This window comes from Stegostoma tigrinum, chromosome 2, assembly GCF_030684315.1.
Source record: "Stegostoma tigrinum isolate sSteTig4 chromosome 2, sSteTig4.hap1, whole genome shotgun sequence".
Taxonomy (NCBI): domain Eukaryota; kingdom Metazoa; phylum Chordata; class Chondrichthyes; order Orectolobiformes; family Stegostomatidae; genus Stegostoma; species Stegostoma tigrinum.
Window position 1 is genome coordinate 27298889 of NC_081355.1, and position 15978 is coordinate 27314866.

The window sequence follows — 15978 nt, forward strand, 5'->3', positions numbered from 1 at the left end:
AACTCCTCCACAGCCAGAATATCTGAAGACCACCAAAGCTGCACAAACACCAAAACACATTGAGCTACCAAACAGCTCCTAGGCCTCACTGAGACTCCAGCTCTTCAGATCCATGGATTAGCTACATTCATCTTTGCCTCTGACTAACTGTTCACTGGATATCGCTGTTTAACAACCTTTAACTGACTAGTGTGTCCAATTCAAAGATTCAACAAATGATGTTTCAAGATGATACTATGGAATTCAATCCTATGGCCTTCATGTTGGATAAACTAAATGAACTGCTACGATTACCTTCCAATGTAACAAATTCAATTCTAATCCTGAATGAGGCCACTTTGACACAAAATTCAAGACAAATATTATTTTGATCACTCAGGTGGCTTCGTAAAAATAGTGAATCTTCTTTTAACAGCTTAAAGCTAACGCAGCATTTTAGTGTGTAAAAATGTAGTTGTTTCAGTACCTCGTAGTTTATACAGTTCACCACTGGCAGCTTGGACTATAAACATGTGGGAAACCTCATCACTGGGAGAGATCAATGCACCAGACAAATGTAGAACTCCTCGTGGCTTCTGACCTTTGCATTGTTCGTTTACAAAGTACTGCAGAACGCCCAACTCGCAATTCAGAACAAAATACCTGCATCATAAAAACATTTTATATTAGTGTGCATACACATCACTAACTACAGGACTACAAAGCATAGACTACAAAAGAATTGTGCAGGCCTATTGTCAGGCACCGTGTAACCTGTAAAACTAGAATAAAATGTGGTCAACTGATGACTTTTCAGTGAGGAATGTAGTTCCAATGGTAGAGAACAATTAACACTTGACTAATTTTCTAAAAAAGCATGGACAAATGATAACCATATACTTCAATTCTACACCTCAGCAAAAAATCTAAAGTTCCAACAGTTTGTTTGCAGCTTAGACTCTTGCAAGATAACTAAATATAGCCTGTACCATTAAAAGATGACTGATACTCAGTCGTGGATGCCATCTAAGATTGATTTGGTCTCCGTTAGTTCCAAACTAAATTTGAGTGAACTTCATGATGCTTCACAAGAATAGCTTCTGAGGCTGAGGGGTGATCTCATAGAGGTTTATAAAATCAAGAAGATGGGCAAGGAGGGGTGAATAAACGAGGTTTTCTTCCTGGGGTGTGGGAGTCCAAAACTAAAGGGCAAATGTTTAAGGTGAGAGGGGAAAGATTTAAAAGGGGCCTCAGGGTCAACCTTTTCACGGAAAAGGTGGTGCATGTATGGAATGAGCTGCCACAGGATGTGGAGGAGGTGGACACAAGTATTACATTTAAAAGGCGTCTGGAAAGGTATATGAATAGGAAGGGTTTAGAGGGATTGGGCCAAATGCTGGCAAACGGACTAGATTTATCTAGGATAACTAGTCGGCATGAATAAGTTGGACAAAGAGTCTGGTTTCCCTGTTAGGACTCTAATATGGTCTTCTTCAAACGGAGCTCAAATACATACTAAGCTCAGATGCTCAAATACATGACAAGGTAAAACCAAATGCAATAGGACTATGCAGTATATTAAATGCAAGCCTGAGTCTTTATCTAATGTCATCTTATCTGCTCACTTTCAGCCAAGAATTCTCATTTCATTTAAATTTTGTCTGACCAAAGTAAAGTGTAACATGAATTTCCAATAAATAATTTATGTTTTGCTATTCTTTCTGGTTATTTTTTCAAACCAGATGCTATTTGTAAGAAAAATATTTTTGGTTTCTTCACGCACCTGTGGCATCATCTTCGGGAAAAAGATTTGAGATCACTTTGCCAAAAACTAACCATTAAATATAACCACTTAAAAAGTACTGCAGCAATAGTGAGAATGGAACAACACAAGACTTGGTGGGAGAAGTGTACAACAGCAGCAGCAATAGAGTGATTGAGAGATACTGGAGAAAGATGGTGGCACTTAGGTTGGTGGAGTTTATAGATCTTCTTCCTATAACCAACCTCTAACCACCAGCCTGGCAAGGTTTGGTGTCATGGCCTCCTGGGGGAACAGGCAGCCTTGGCTATGTACACCCATCCGGCAGGTCCTGCAGGCTGCAGCCCACAGCCCACAAAGCAATTTTACCCTCTGCCATATAAGGAACCATGCATGACAGCTCCAGTTTGATAGTGCTTATCAAGTGTACAACAGGATTTTAGAGATGGCACAGAATACTAACTAATTCCAGAATATCTGGGCATTGGCAAATTGTTCCTACAGCAGTGAATGATTAGAGGGGATCAAATCAAACGCGAAGCATGCCATAGGAGATTGATAAATAATGAGAAAATATTGCAAGGTATGGCAAGAAAGCTCACTAGACCTCATGAAATAACTCATGTTTAGTTTTTTAAAAAATGTAAGTTTCAGCCTGTTAGATCAGATTACCAAAGGTTGGCCAAACAAGCCATTTTAAAAGAGTGTGAGAAACACAAGGAGCATAGAGAGCAGAGAGGTGTAGGTTATGAATTCCAGAGCTTCAGGTAGTTGAAGGCTCTGCCACAAAATGGGGGAGCAACTAAAAATGGTGATATACAAGAGGTCACAATTAGATGAATGATGATATTTTATAGGATTGTGGAGTGGTCAGAAACTACAAAGATAGGAACTGCCAAGGCCATTGTGGGATTTGAAATTAAGTATGAGAATTACAAAATCAACACTGCTTAACCAGGAACCATTTAGATCAATAAGTACAGGAATTTTTAAAACAAGTGAACAGCACTTGGTGCAAGTTGGGACACAGGTACAGTTTTAGATTACCTCAAGTTTAAGAATGTGGAAGACAAGCAAGGAATGCGCTGGAATAGTCATAGGCAGCAGTTTGCAAAGGCATGAAGGAGTTCTGGAAATGGACAAAGTCTAGAAATGTTTTTTAAAAAGTTTTCTTCCATAAGGTATGATTTTAGATAGAAACAGTAAATGGAAGTAATGGTGCAAAGAGATTAGAAGCTTGTTGTGGACATCAAGGTTGTGAATGGGTTGATTCAGACAGCTGACAGAGAATGGGATGCAGTCATTAGCCAAGGAATGTGTTGAGCAGATATCAAAGACAATGGCTTCAGTCTTTAAATTTAGTTACCAAATAAGCAGGTCTAAACTTAACAACAGTACAGGGGTTGAAAAATGTGAAGTCGGGTAACAAAATATCTCAAAACTAATACTGTGCTTTCAGATGATAATCCAGAGGAGCACCACATGGAGGAGAAATAGGAATAGGCAAAGAACAGATCCTTAGGGAGGTACCAAATTCAATGGGGCAAGAGCAAGAAAAGGGTTTGGAAATGAGTTCTGCCTACATTTAGGTAGATAAAGATGAAACCATATAATAAGCAGCTCCATCCAGCTGGGCAACAAGTAATGTTGAAAAGGCACAGTGTGATCAACCATATCAAAGGCTTTAGACAGGTCAAAAAGAATGCAGAAGGACAATTAGCTTTTGTAATGTTAGATGAGGAGTCATTTGTGACATGAAAGGCATTTTGGTACACAGCAGGGCACCATGCTATTTGAAAGGGTTTGAACATGGAGTTCTGGGAAAGAATGTAAGTGATTTTAACAGACACTACATGTTCAAGAATTTGAGAATTAAAGAGGTGGCTCAGGATGCAAGAGTGATGTGCAAGAATAGATTGATCACAGCTGTTTTGAAGAGAGCAGCAATAACAGCAGATCTAAAGAGGAGAAGAGGAGCTGCTACTAATAAACATGGGGAACATGCAATGGGTCTCATGGAGAAGTGGATGAGCTGCATCAGGGACAAAGTCAAACAATAAGAAGTGGAAACAGACAGGGCTGACAAAAGTGTTCCAATGCAGTTCAGAGAAGGCACAAGATTATGTAAGCAAGTATTTGGCTGGTAGACTAATGGAAGGCATGTGTCAGAGGCAGCTGATCAAATGGTCTCAACATTAGCACCAAAAAAAGGGTCCATATGCTCCTCACACATTGTTACAGAGGAGAGGCTGAAGACAGCAATGAAGGAGGATTGTTTTCCGTAGAGGGGGAGGAAACAAAAACAAGGGAGGTGGCTTTTGCATTCCAAGATGATCTTTATACACCGAGCAGTTTTAGCAATTGAGAGCAGGACCCAATGGCTGTGTAAATCAGACAGATACAACACTGTATAATTGAGTCAGTTGTCGCTCATATTCTAAATAAAAACTGAAAGAACCGTGGATTCTGTAAATCAGGAACAAAACAAGTAGTTGCTGGAAAAGGTCAACAGGTCTGTTAACTCAGATTTTTCTTCACAAGATGTTGCTTTTTCCAGATTTTTAAAGTGTTTAGATGCACTCTTGCAATGACAATGCAAACAAGGATATAACCCAAGTGCTGGAAAATGGGATTAAAACTGTTAAGGCGTCTGATTTTCAACAGCACAGACTTGACGCAAAGGGCTTTTTCGGTGCAGTGGACTTATATAACTTGCAACCTTAGAAAACAGCAATTGATGCTAGCGACTTGGGGGTGGGTACAATCTTGTTGCAGAAAAATGAGTGAGGAACAGTGAAGTACATTGCTAAAATGTTATGCCCATATCACACCTATACAAAAGGAGATTAAAGACAATAAGACGAATCATCTGTCAACTGCACTGTGTTGTCCTCCACAATCAGGATAGCCTAGTTACACCTGAGTGTGTCTAAGTGAAGTAATCAGTTTCCCTCCAAAGCAGTTAGCGGCTTTACCAGAAGTGCTTGTGTGAAGGCTGGATACATTACTCCATGACCATTGTTTTTGAGCTTGTGGTTAGAAGGGTAGGAAGCAAATAAATGAAAAACTGCACAGCATGTTGTTTCAACACAATTTGAAAACAATTGTTTGAGATATTTGTAGACATGTCATCATCATCATGGTAAAAATGGTGCATGCATTTTCATCCTTGATTGATCTTTTATTTGTCGATGTTTTAGAGGCTTAAGTTAGTATCCACGTCACACATTAAAAGTGGGAAGACAGCTATTTAGTGTGGTAGAGCATTTGTCAATTTCAGATTCAACAAACAATACATGGGTCCCCAATCAGTTGGGTTGATACTTCGGGGACTTGCTGTGGTTGAGTCTGACATCAGGATCGACCCAGGATCAATTTTAATTCTTGTCTAGTTAACTGACTCAATACTGACGTGATGATGTTTGTACAACAATTTAAGCCATGGAAAAATAAACGTAGCCAGGATCCATGCACTGGACAGCTACTGTAGTCACTTGTAGCAACCAAATGTGTGTGCTGTAGCTAACAAAGTGTAGGGCTGGATGAACACAGCAGGCCAAGCAGCATCTTAGGAGCACAAAAGCTGATGTTTTGGGCCTAGACCCTTCATCAGAAAAGGGGAATGGGGAAGAGGGGTCTGAAATAAATAGGGAGAGAGGGGGAGGCGGATCGAAGGTGGATAGAGAAAACAGACAAGTTAAAGGGGCACGGATGGAGCCTGTAGAGGTGAGTATAGGTAGGGAGGGGATAGGCCAGTCTGGGGAGGACAGACAGGTCAAGGGGGCAGGATGACGTTAGTAGATAGGAAATGGAGGTGCGGCTTGAGGTGAGAGGTGGGGATAGGTGAGAGGAAGAACAGGTTAGGCAGGCGGGGACAAGCTGGGCTGGTTTTGGGATGCAGTGGGGGGGGGGGGGGGGGCGGGGGTTGAAGCTTGTGAAATTCACATTTATACCATTGGGCTGCAGGGTTCCCAAGCAGAATACGAGTTGCTGTTCCTGCAACCTTCGGGTGGCATCGTCGTGGCACTGCAGGAGGCCCAGGATGGGCATGTCATCTAAGGAACGCGAGGGGGAGTTGAAATGGTTCGCGGCCAGGAGGTGTAGTTGTTTACTGCGAACCGAGCGTAGGTGTTCTGCAAAGTGGTCCCCAAGCCTCCGCTTGGTTTCCCCGACGTAGAGGAAGCCACAACAGGTACAGCCGATGCTATATACCACTTTGGCAGATGTGCAGGTGAGCATCTGTTTCATGTGGAAAGTCATCTTGGGGCCTGGGATGGGGGCGAGGGAGGTGGTGTGGGGGCAAGTGTAGCACTTTGTGCGGTTGCAGGGGAAAAAGTGCCGGGTGTGGTGGGGTTGGAGGGGAGTGTGGAGTGGACAAGGGAGTCCCGGCAAGAGTGGTCTTTCTGGAAGGCAGACAAGGGTGGGGATGGAAAAATGTCTTTGGTGATGCGGTCGGATTGCAGATGGAAGAAGTGTTGGAGGATGACGCGTTGTATCCAGAGGGTGCTGGGGTGGTATGTAAGGATGAGGGGGATTCTCTTTTAGCAGTTATTGCAGGGACGGGGTGTGAGGGATGAGTTGTGGGAAATGCAGGAGACATGGTCAAGGGTGTTCTCGACTACTGGGGTGGGGTAGAGGAGTTGCAGTCCTTGAAAAACGAGGACATTTAGGATGTACAGGAGTGGAATGCCTCATCCTGGGAGCAGATGTGGCGGAGGTGAAAGAATTGGGAATAGGGGATGGAATTTTTGCAGGAAGGTGTGTGGGAGGTGGTGTATTATAGTTAGCCGTGGGAGTCGGTGGGCTTGAAATGGATATCTGGACACCAGAAGGGGACAAAAATCAAGTTTGGTTCTGATTGTCAAATGGCTTCTAGACAGTATAGATTTATTTAAAAAGCTAGGAGCTGAACCTCCAAAATGAAAACAAAATAATTATGCAAATGCACATCATTGGTCAGACTTTGAGTGTTGGAGTTGGAGCATCATGTTGTGGCTGTACAAGATACTGGTTAGGCCACTTCTAAATTACTGCATATAATTCTTGAAGCCCTTCTATAGGAACAATGTCATTAAACTTGAAAAGGGTGCTGAAAAGATTTACAAGGATGTTGCTGGGACCAGAGGGTTTGAGTTATAGGGAGAGGCTGAATAGGCTGGGACTTTTTTCCCCTTGGAGTATCGGAGACTGAGAGGTGATGTTATAGAATTTTATAAAATCATGAGAGACACGGATAGGGTGAATAGCTAAGATCTTTTTTCCCCAGGGTAGGAGAGTCCAAAAACCAGAGGGCAAAGGTTTAAGGTGAGAGGAAAGATTTAAAAAAGGGGACCTGAGGGGTAACTTTGACACAGAGGGTGGTGTGTTTATGGAGCAAGCTGTCAGAGGAAGTGCTGGAGACGGGTAGAATTACAACATTTAAAAAGGCATCTGGATGGGTATGTGAAAAGGAAGCGTTTAGAGGGCATAACAAAGTGTGGGGTTGGATGAATACAGCAGGCCAAGCAGCATCTTATGAGCGCAAGAGCTGACGTTTCAGGCCTAGACCCTTCATCAGCAAAGGAGGATGAGGAGAGGATTCTGAAATAAACAGGGAGAGGGGGGAAGGTGGATTGTGGATGGATAGAGAAGATAGGTGGAGAGGAGAGTATGGGTGGGGAGGTGGTGGGGGGTGGTAGGTCAGTCCAGGGAGGACAGACAGGTCAAGGGGGCAGGATGAGGTTGGTAGGTAGGAAATGGAGGCGCGGCTTGAGGTGGGAGGAGGGGATAGATTAGATTCCCTACACAGTGTGGAAACAGGCGCTTCGGCCCAACAAGTCCACACCATCTCTTGAAGTATCCCAGCCAGACCCATCCCCCTATAACCCACACACCCCTGAACACTATGGGCAATTTAGCACGGCCAATCCACCTAACCTGCACATCTTTGGACTGTGGGAGGAAACAGGAGCACCCGGAGGAAACCCACGCAGACTCAGGGAGAATGTGCAAACTCCACACAGACAATTGCCTGGAGGCGGGAATCGAACCCAAGTCCCTGGCGCTGTCAGGCTGCAGTGCTAACCACTGAGCAACGTGCCGCCCAGGTGAGTGGAAGAACAGGTTAGGGAGGTGGGGACGAGCTGGGCTGGTTTTGGGATGCAGTTGCGGGCGGTTGGGGGGGGGGGGGGGGGGGGGGAGAGATTGGGGGGAGATTTTGAAGCTGGTGAAATCCACATTGATACCATTGGGCTGCAGGGTTCCCATGCAGAATAGGAGTTGCTGTTCCTGCAACCTATGGGTGGCATCATTACGGCACTGCAGGAGGCCCAGGATGGACAAGTCATCTAAGGAATGGAGGGGGGGGAAAGAGTTGAAATGATTTGCGACTGGGAGGTGCAGTTGTTTACTGCGAACCGAGCGTCAGTGTTCTGCAAAGTGGGGCCCCAAGCCTCTGCTTGGTTTCCCCAAATGTAGAGGGAGCCACACCGGGTACAGTGGATACACCGTTTAGAGGGGATATGGGCCAAATGTTGGCAAGGACCATGTCAGACCTGGATCTGCGGTTGAAACAGACTGAAAAAGTCTGTTTCCATGCTATATGACTCTATTACTAGCTCTTCTATGCTTTGAAATCTACGCCTGACATTGTGAAGAGAAACACAAATCTACATTAATCATAAACCACTGGCATTCATTGGGAAGTTTAAAACTCAACATGTTAGACTATTCAGAGGAAATTTTTCTTTTCACCCATTTAATAAAGGTTATTCACATTTCTGGAAAATAATGTAATTGCAGATGTATAGTCCAGAGTTTTTAAACTTGTGACAAATTAAAGGTTTAAAGTAGTGCTAAGGTTGTACAAGAAAAAGTACAAAGAAGGACAAACATCCAATTTTTGTGTTTTCTTATTTGTGTATCACACATCTTGTGATGAAATGTATTTTTCATACAGCGTTGCATCTTATACAGCTGGAGGGAGGCATATAAAAACTGTCATTATTTTTCTGCATCTTCAATTGTGGAAAGGAACTGTCTTAAAACAAAGAATTGTGGAATGAATTAATGCATTTTTATAAATTACCAAAAGTCATTTTAAGTAATGTTTAGTCTGCTTTTTCTTTTCCCCCCAAGCAGTGGGGCAGACTTTTTGCAAACATGCTGGGACCAACAGGTGTGGACACAGGTGAGATGTGGCCAGCAACGAGGTGGTGATTTATGGAGCTGTGACCAGTTTTGGTTGATTAAGATCATCAGCCTGACAATGGATTGGCTCATGGCCAACTGAACTGCTTGTGGGTATGAATAATACTGACAAGACTTTAGACCGCCAAAAGGAGGTAGCACACTTCTGTGCATTAATAGAACTGGCTACAGCCTGAAGAAAGCCAGCTTCATTTTCTTTCACCAGTTGCTGAAAGATGTTGCTTTTAATTATTAACTAAGAGACTTTGCAGCTAACGTACTAGTTACCTGTACCTCCTGCAAAGTGAAAAAACCTGAAGGAAGATTAAAGGATAGCAAGCTCTGGCAAGCAAAAAGATCATCTTGGCAATCAAACTGCTATCCCAATTTTTTCCTTCCACCAGTAACACCAATCTTTTATTGTTTGCCTGCATCTATAAATAGAGGGAGTTGATAAAGGCATTAGATTCTTGGCTAGTCAAGTATATGTGGACAGTTCTGTTGTTAATCTGTAATTAGAGTCTATTTACTTACAATAAATAGGAATTCTTGCTAAATACAAAAACCTGATCTATGATTTCCATTAAACTGGGTCAAAAAAGACAAGTAAATTGGGCAATTTCATATACTTTGAAATACTTAACTTTTGTGAAGATTCCAAGAATAGTGGAGCTTCATGGTGCTCAGCAGCGGATCAAAGGCTAGATAAAAGGGATTTTGAAAGGGGAGATGTTAGTAAACTGGAGTTAGTGTTTTCCTGGGCAAATAGAGGAGGCGGGGTTTGGGCATTGAAGGGGATGTAATGCAGGGTGAAGTTCAGAGATGGCCTTAGCTGTGAACGATACAATGAGACTAGAAAACCCAAATGGGTGACCATGAATATGGATTGGGGAATTTATGTGAAGGGTTAAATTTAGAGAGATAATATGACTGTGAATACAGTCGAAGAGAGGGAGCACGACGAGTTGGGAGGGCAATTAAAATAACCAACGGCGGAGTTGTCATTTATTGCAGAGACTGAGGGAGGAAAACATCTCAGGTATCTCAGTGACAACATTCATCACACTTGGGAGGACAGTTCAGAACAATGAATTTTAACAAAAAAGTGATGAAGCAGAACATTCAGAGACACTCAAAAGGAAAAAGTGCCAGAGACGTAGGCAACCATCCAAGGCTGTGATCTGGTGTAAAATGCCATACTGCCTGTGTCATTATGGACAGAGTAACTGGCAGAAGATACTGTCAATGTAGTGACTTCATTAACCCCTTACCAAGGCTTCCAGTAAGACCACTGTGTCAATGCCATCATTCGTTATACATTCATAAACATCTCAAACCGCTAGCTTTAAAGTGAACATGAATTCTGCATTGGGATGTGTAAAACTCCCATTGAGTCTTATGTTTGCCAATTCTACTGGCTCAGCAGTAAGAATGAAAAAAATATAATAAGAGCAGATCCCAGTGAGCAGACTGGGCAGAAGGTGTGGCAAAAGGGTAGGATGTGACAATTAAAGTCACCACTCACAATTAGCCAGGGCCAAGTGCCAGTAATGAGCCCTTCAAAAGGATGTCAAGAGAGGCAAAGAGGGAAGCAACATCATTAGAAAGAACCTTTGAAGTCAGCAAAGTTGTCTCACAGGATTCCAGGTGTTTTAAATAGTAACAAATAGCAAGGTTTTATCAAGGGCACAACTGTGCCACATCCTTGCCCATGTTTAACCTGAAATTGTTAGAATTGATGGGGCCCAGGGCCAAATGTTGAGGACTGTTCAGAAAACTCCCTCCTGACTCTGCTGGTTGGACAGGTCATATCCAGGAATGGCAATGGCGATGCCTGGGACATTGTAAGCTATGATTCCGAGAGTATGACTATCTGCGAGATGGCTCTGCCCATTTTTGTACTATCCCCCAGATGTTAGTAAAGAGTTTCAGGGTCAACAGCACTATATTTTTGACATTGTTATTTCTGGTTACTAAGATGCCATCTGGTTAGATTTCATTTTTTCAAGTTTTGTAGAGATTAGTACAACCGATTGATCTGCTCAGCCATTTCAGGGGACACTTCAGAGTCAACCAGATTTGTTTTTCTATTCATTTGTGAGCATCGCTGGCTGACCAGTATTTCATAGCCATCCCTAATTGCCCTTGAAAAGGTGGAGGTGAGCTGCCTTCTTGATCTGCTGCAGTCCACCTGCTGTAGGTTGGCCCACAATGCTATTAGGGAGGAGATTCCAGGACTTTGACCCAGTGACAATGAAGAAACAGCAATATATTTCCAACTGAAGACAGTGAGTGGCTTGGAGATGAATTTGGAGGCAGTTGTGTTCCCTTATGTTTGCTACCCTTGTCCGTCTGTCTAGCTGACAGTGGTCATGGGTTTGGAAGGTGCTTTCTGAGGATTTTTGGTGAATTTCTGCTGTGCATCTTGTAGACAGTAGCAGCAGTATGTACTGAGAGTCAGTGGTGGAAGGAGTAGGTGCTTGTGCATATAGTGCCATTCAAGTTGGCTGCTTTGTCCTGGATGGTGTCAAGTTGCTTGAGCGTTGTTGGGGCTGAACTCATCTGGGCAAGTGGGGAGTATTCCATCACACTCCTGACTTGTGCTTTATTAATGGTGAATAGGTAAGTTCCTCGCTGCAGTATTCATGGCTTCTGGCCTGCTCTTGTAGCCACTGTGTAAACGTGGTGAGTTCAGTTGAGTCTCTGGTCCAAGATAAACCCAATACGTTGATTGTATGGGATTCAGTGGTAGTAACTCCATTGAATGTCAAGGGACTGTGGTTAGGTCATCTCTTATTGGAGATGGTCATGGCCTGGCATTTATGTAGCGCAAATGTCACTTGCCACTTGTTAGCCCAAGCCTGGATATTGTCCAGATCTTGTTGCAGTTGAACATGGACTGCCTCAGATTCTGAGGAGTCACAAATGGTGCTGAACGTTGTGCAATTATCAGCAGACATCCCCACTCCTGAGCTTATGATGGAGGAAGAATGATAGGCACATGGATGATAGTAAAATGTAGGGAATGCAGGGTAGATTTGATCTTCGAGTAGGATACTAGGTCAGCACAACATCGTGGACCGAACGGCCTGTACTGTTCTACACTATTCTGACACAGGACAAATGCATAAACCTGATACATAAACTAGATGAGTCAATTCATCTGTTTCTACACCATAGTGTCCAATATGCACAAATTGGAAGACAATATTTCATTAAGAAAATACTTTCAGACAAGAAAAATTGAAATTAAACTGGAAAATTCAAAAAAAACCTCTGCCAGACACTAAAGGAAAGCCTGGGAACTAAAACAGATGAGAGAAACATACTTGCTAATCATATTTGCGGTTTCAGAGTAGTATTACGGCATTGTTCTGTCTCCAGAAATTTGCTCGGAATCTAAAAATCAGCAATTCAAGGTCTACTCCTAAATCTTCAGCTCAATATTTTTGGTGTTTAACCTTAACCTATAAAGACAGAGTTGCAACTAATACAGTAAAGAAGCTACTAAAGGAAGCTCAAATTCACAAAATTAAAGAGGCACAGAGATAATGAAACAAAACTTGAATTTTTTGTTGGGTGTTAAAGTAACAAATTATAACATCAGATAAACAATACTTGAATGCCATCTGCAAATATAAATAATTATCCACATATTGTGTGAGGGAAAATGTCAAAAATAAGAGCAAATTATGCAAAACAAGAGTCATGCACAGACAGCTTTAACAAAAACAAAAATAAGGAGACTCGTACACTTGTCATTTTCCCCTCTGGAAATTTACATAAACTACACTTGGCTCAGTTTCACAATATCTTTCTCATTTTAATACTTAACTCAGGCAAAAGTGATACTTAAAATTACTCTCAACTGGTTTTACTAATGAAAGAAAGACAGGCAGTCTTCAAATTTGTTACTCGCAGCCATATTAATGATTAGTTAAGAACAAGTACCAGCTCCCATAATAAACGAAATTATGAAAACAATTTGGTAAAGTGAACATATTTAATCTCTCTTCACAGGAAAATGGAAGTTCAGAAAATCAGATTTTACTTCAGACATTCCCCTGCTTCCCCCATCCATCTTTTCCTTATGTTTCTTTCATTTGTCTGAACAAGCCACAGAAGCGACAGCCATTCTGAAGAGAACGTAGCAAAAATGCTAACTTTCTAATTTGTTTGAACAGGAATTGAAAAGTGTCATTTTTGAGTATTTAAGATGATTCAAATTTCTATCTTCGATCAGTAAATTACTAAGCTTTGAAAGAAGGGTATAATTTACACAGGTGAAACGGAGGGGACCAAGCCACAAGTAGGATTGGAACAAAATATTGCGTGCCCAACTGAAATGAGGCACAGCTAGGACGCATGTGAGCACTCATATCTCCACCCTTCATTTGCAGGGAGTGATAGCAGAATAAGTTGTTCAATGGGGAGACAAGTTCAGCTAGGCAGAAGAAGCGTTGTGATGAATGTAAACTGGCTGAACGTCCACGCACGAAGACCTTCAGACCATTCGTGTTCGGGGTGCAGCTGAAGGGAAATCATAGGAGCATTTGGCCATTCAGTCTATTGACATTCAATATGATCTCGTCTGCTCAACATTTCAATGCCTTTTATACCTCTCACTATTCCCATATCCCTTTACGTCATGTTATTTAGAAATCTGTCAATCTCTACTTTAAATGTAAGGGCTGAGCTCTTACAGCTCTCAAGATTGAGTGTCTTTGGAATTGTTTACTCTAGACTAAGTATCCTCATCTTGGTTAAGAGTGGTCTAATTGAGAAATTGTGTCCCCTAATCAGAGATTATCCAAATAGGGAAAACATCTTATCGGTGTCTACCCTGTCTACTCCTAAAGGCGATTTTGTTGGCTCCAATTGCATCACTTCTTATTCTTTGAAATTCTGTGGAATACAGGTGTAGTTTGACCAATTTTGCCACATCAGACAATTCTTAATCCCAGGAACATGTTTGGTGAACTTTGTTGCATTCCCTCTACTGCAATATATCCTTTTAAGGCAAGGGTACGAAAGAGATGGCACGGTGGCTCAGTGGTTAGCACTGCTGCCTCCGAGCATCAGGGACCTGGGTTCAATTCCACCCATGAGCGACTGTGTGTAGTTTGCACATTCACCCCATGTCTGCGTGGGTTTCCTCCAGTTTCCTCCCACAGTTCAAAGATGTGCAGGCTAGGTGGATTGGCCACGCTAAATTGCCCTATAGTGTCCAGGGGTGTGTAGATTAGGTGGGTTATAAGGGGATGGGTCTAGGCGAGATGCTCCAATGGTCGGTGTGGACTTGTTGGGCCGAAGGGCGTGTTTCCATACTCTGGGGATTTAAAAAAAAGAAAATGCACACACACAATTCCAGATGTAATCTGAGCAATAGAAACAAGACTTCACTAGTCCAATATTCAAATTCTCTCCCAATAATGGCTAACATACTTAAGGAACTTAAGAATGTGGTCCTAGAAATAGTGGATATGTTGGTCATAACCTCAGCCAGTGAGTGGGAAAGGGGGAGGCGCAATGAGATCTGGGTGTCATTGTACACCAGTTACTGAAAGTAAACATACAGGTACAACAAATGGTTAAGAATGCAAATGTTATGTTGATCTCCAGTGAAAGGATTCCAGTACAGGATCAGGGATACCTTACTGCAATTGTTCAGGACCTTGGCGAGACCAGACCAGAGAATATTGTGTACTATTTTGATCTCCTTATCGGAAGATGTTCTGGTTTTGAAGGGAGTGCAACAAAAGTTTGCCACACTGAGTCCTTGCATTGCAGGAATGGCATAAGACATAAGACATGAGATATGAGACTGGATCAGTTTGGACAATATCCACTGGAGTTTAGAAGAATGAGGGGATAGAAACCTATAAGTTTCTAACAATACTTGACAAGATAAAAGCAAGAAGGATGATTTTGATTTGATTTTTTATTATTGCCAAATACTGAGACAGTGAAAAGTATTGCATTGTGTGCTAACCAGACAAATCATACCTTAAATAAGTATAACAGAGTAATAGAACAGAATGTAGAATACAGAGTGTTACACTACAGAAAAAGTGCAGAGAAAAAAGTAACTAACACGAGAGGCCCCTTCATAAGTCTGATAACAATGGGGAAGAATCTGTTCTTATCTAATCAGTACATTTTCAAACTCTTGTATTCTCTGCCCAATCCAGGTGACCAGGGAGTCAGAACCAGGGGGTCACAACTGAAAGATTCAGGTGTGGCCAATTCAGACCAATGTGAAGAAGAATTTCTTCACCCAGTGAGCAGTGAGCCTGTGGAATTCACTGCCTCAGAAAGCAGTTCAGGCAAAACATGTAATGTTTTCAAGGAATTAGCAATAGTTCCTAAGGCTAATGGGATCAAATGGCAGACAAAGTGACAAGAGGGTGTGGAGTTGCATAATCAACTGTGATCATATTGAATGATGCAACAGCTTTGAAGGGCCAAGGGGCTTCATGTTGTTCATATTTTCTATGTTTCCATGAGAATAGCCCATTTATTCCCCTCTCGGCTTTCTTTTAGCCAATCCTTAAATTCATGCCAGTATGAGACAACATTTACCCAGGTAAATTTAAAATCAACTACCTGTATGACATTATCAAAAGCCTTCCAAAAATCCAAGTATACTAACGTCCACCAGCTCACCTTTATCAGTTCTGTTCATAACATGCTCAAAAGACTCCTAAAGGTTTGTCAAATCCATACTATCTATGCCCATTTGAATCATTATTCTCTAAGTGTCTATTTATCACATCATTATAATAGATTCTAGCACTTTTCACTAACACTGATAAAGGCCAATAAGATGGATGCTCATAGATTGACACAGCTACACAGCAAAGAAACAGACCCTTTGGGTCAAATTATCTTTGTCAACCAGATATCCTAAATACAGGAAACTACAGACCGCGGAGTCTCATGTTGGTGGTCGGAAAGCTATTGGAGAGAATTCTTAAGGATAGGACACATGCACATTTGGAAAAGCATGCCTTAATTAAGGACAGTCAACACGGCTTTGTGCAGGGCAGGTCACGTCTTACTAACTTGAT

General features: G+C 42.1%; 1 protein-coding gene across 1 annotated transcript in view; it reads right to left on the reverse strand.

The window, feature by feature from the left end:
- LOC125448769 (oxysterol-binding protein-related protein 10) overlaps positions 1-15978 on the reverse strand; it is a 189164-nt gene that overhangs the window by 149569 nt on the left and 23617 nt on the right. Inside the window, exon 2 of the mRNA XM_048524291.2 lies at positions 467-642. Within this exon, the coding sequence (XP_048380248.1) occupies positions 467-642 (176 nt within the window). The remainder of the gene's footprint in view (positions 1-466; positions 643-15978) is intronic.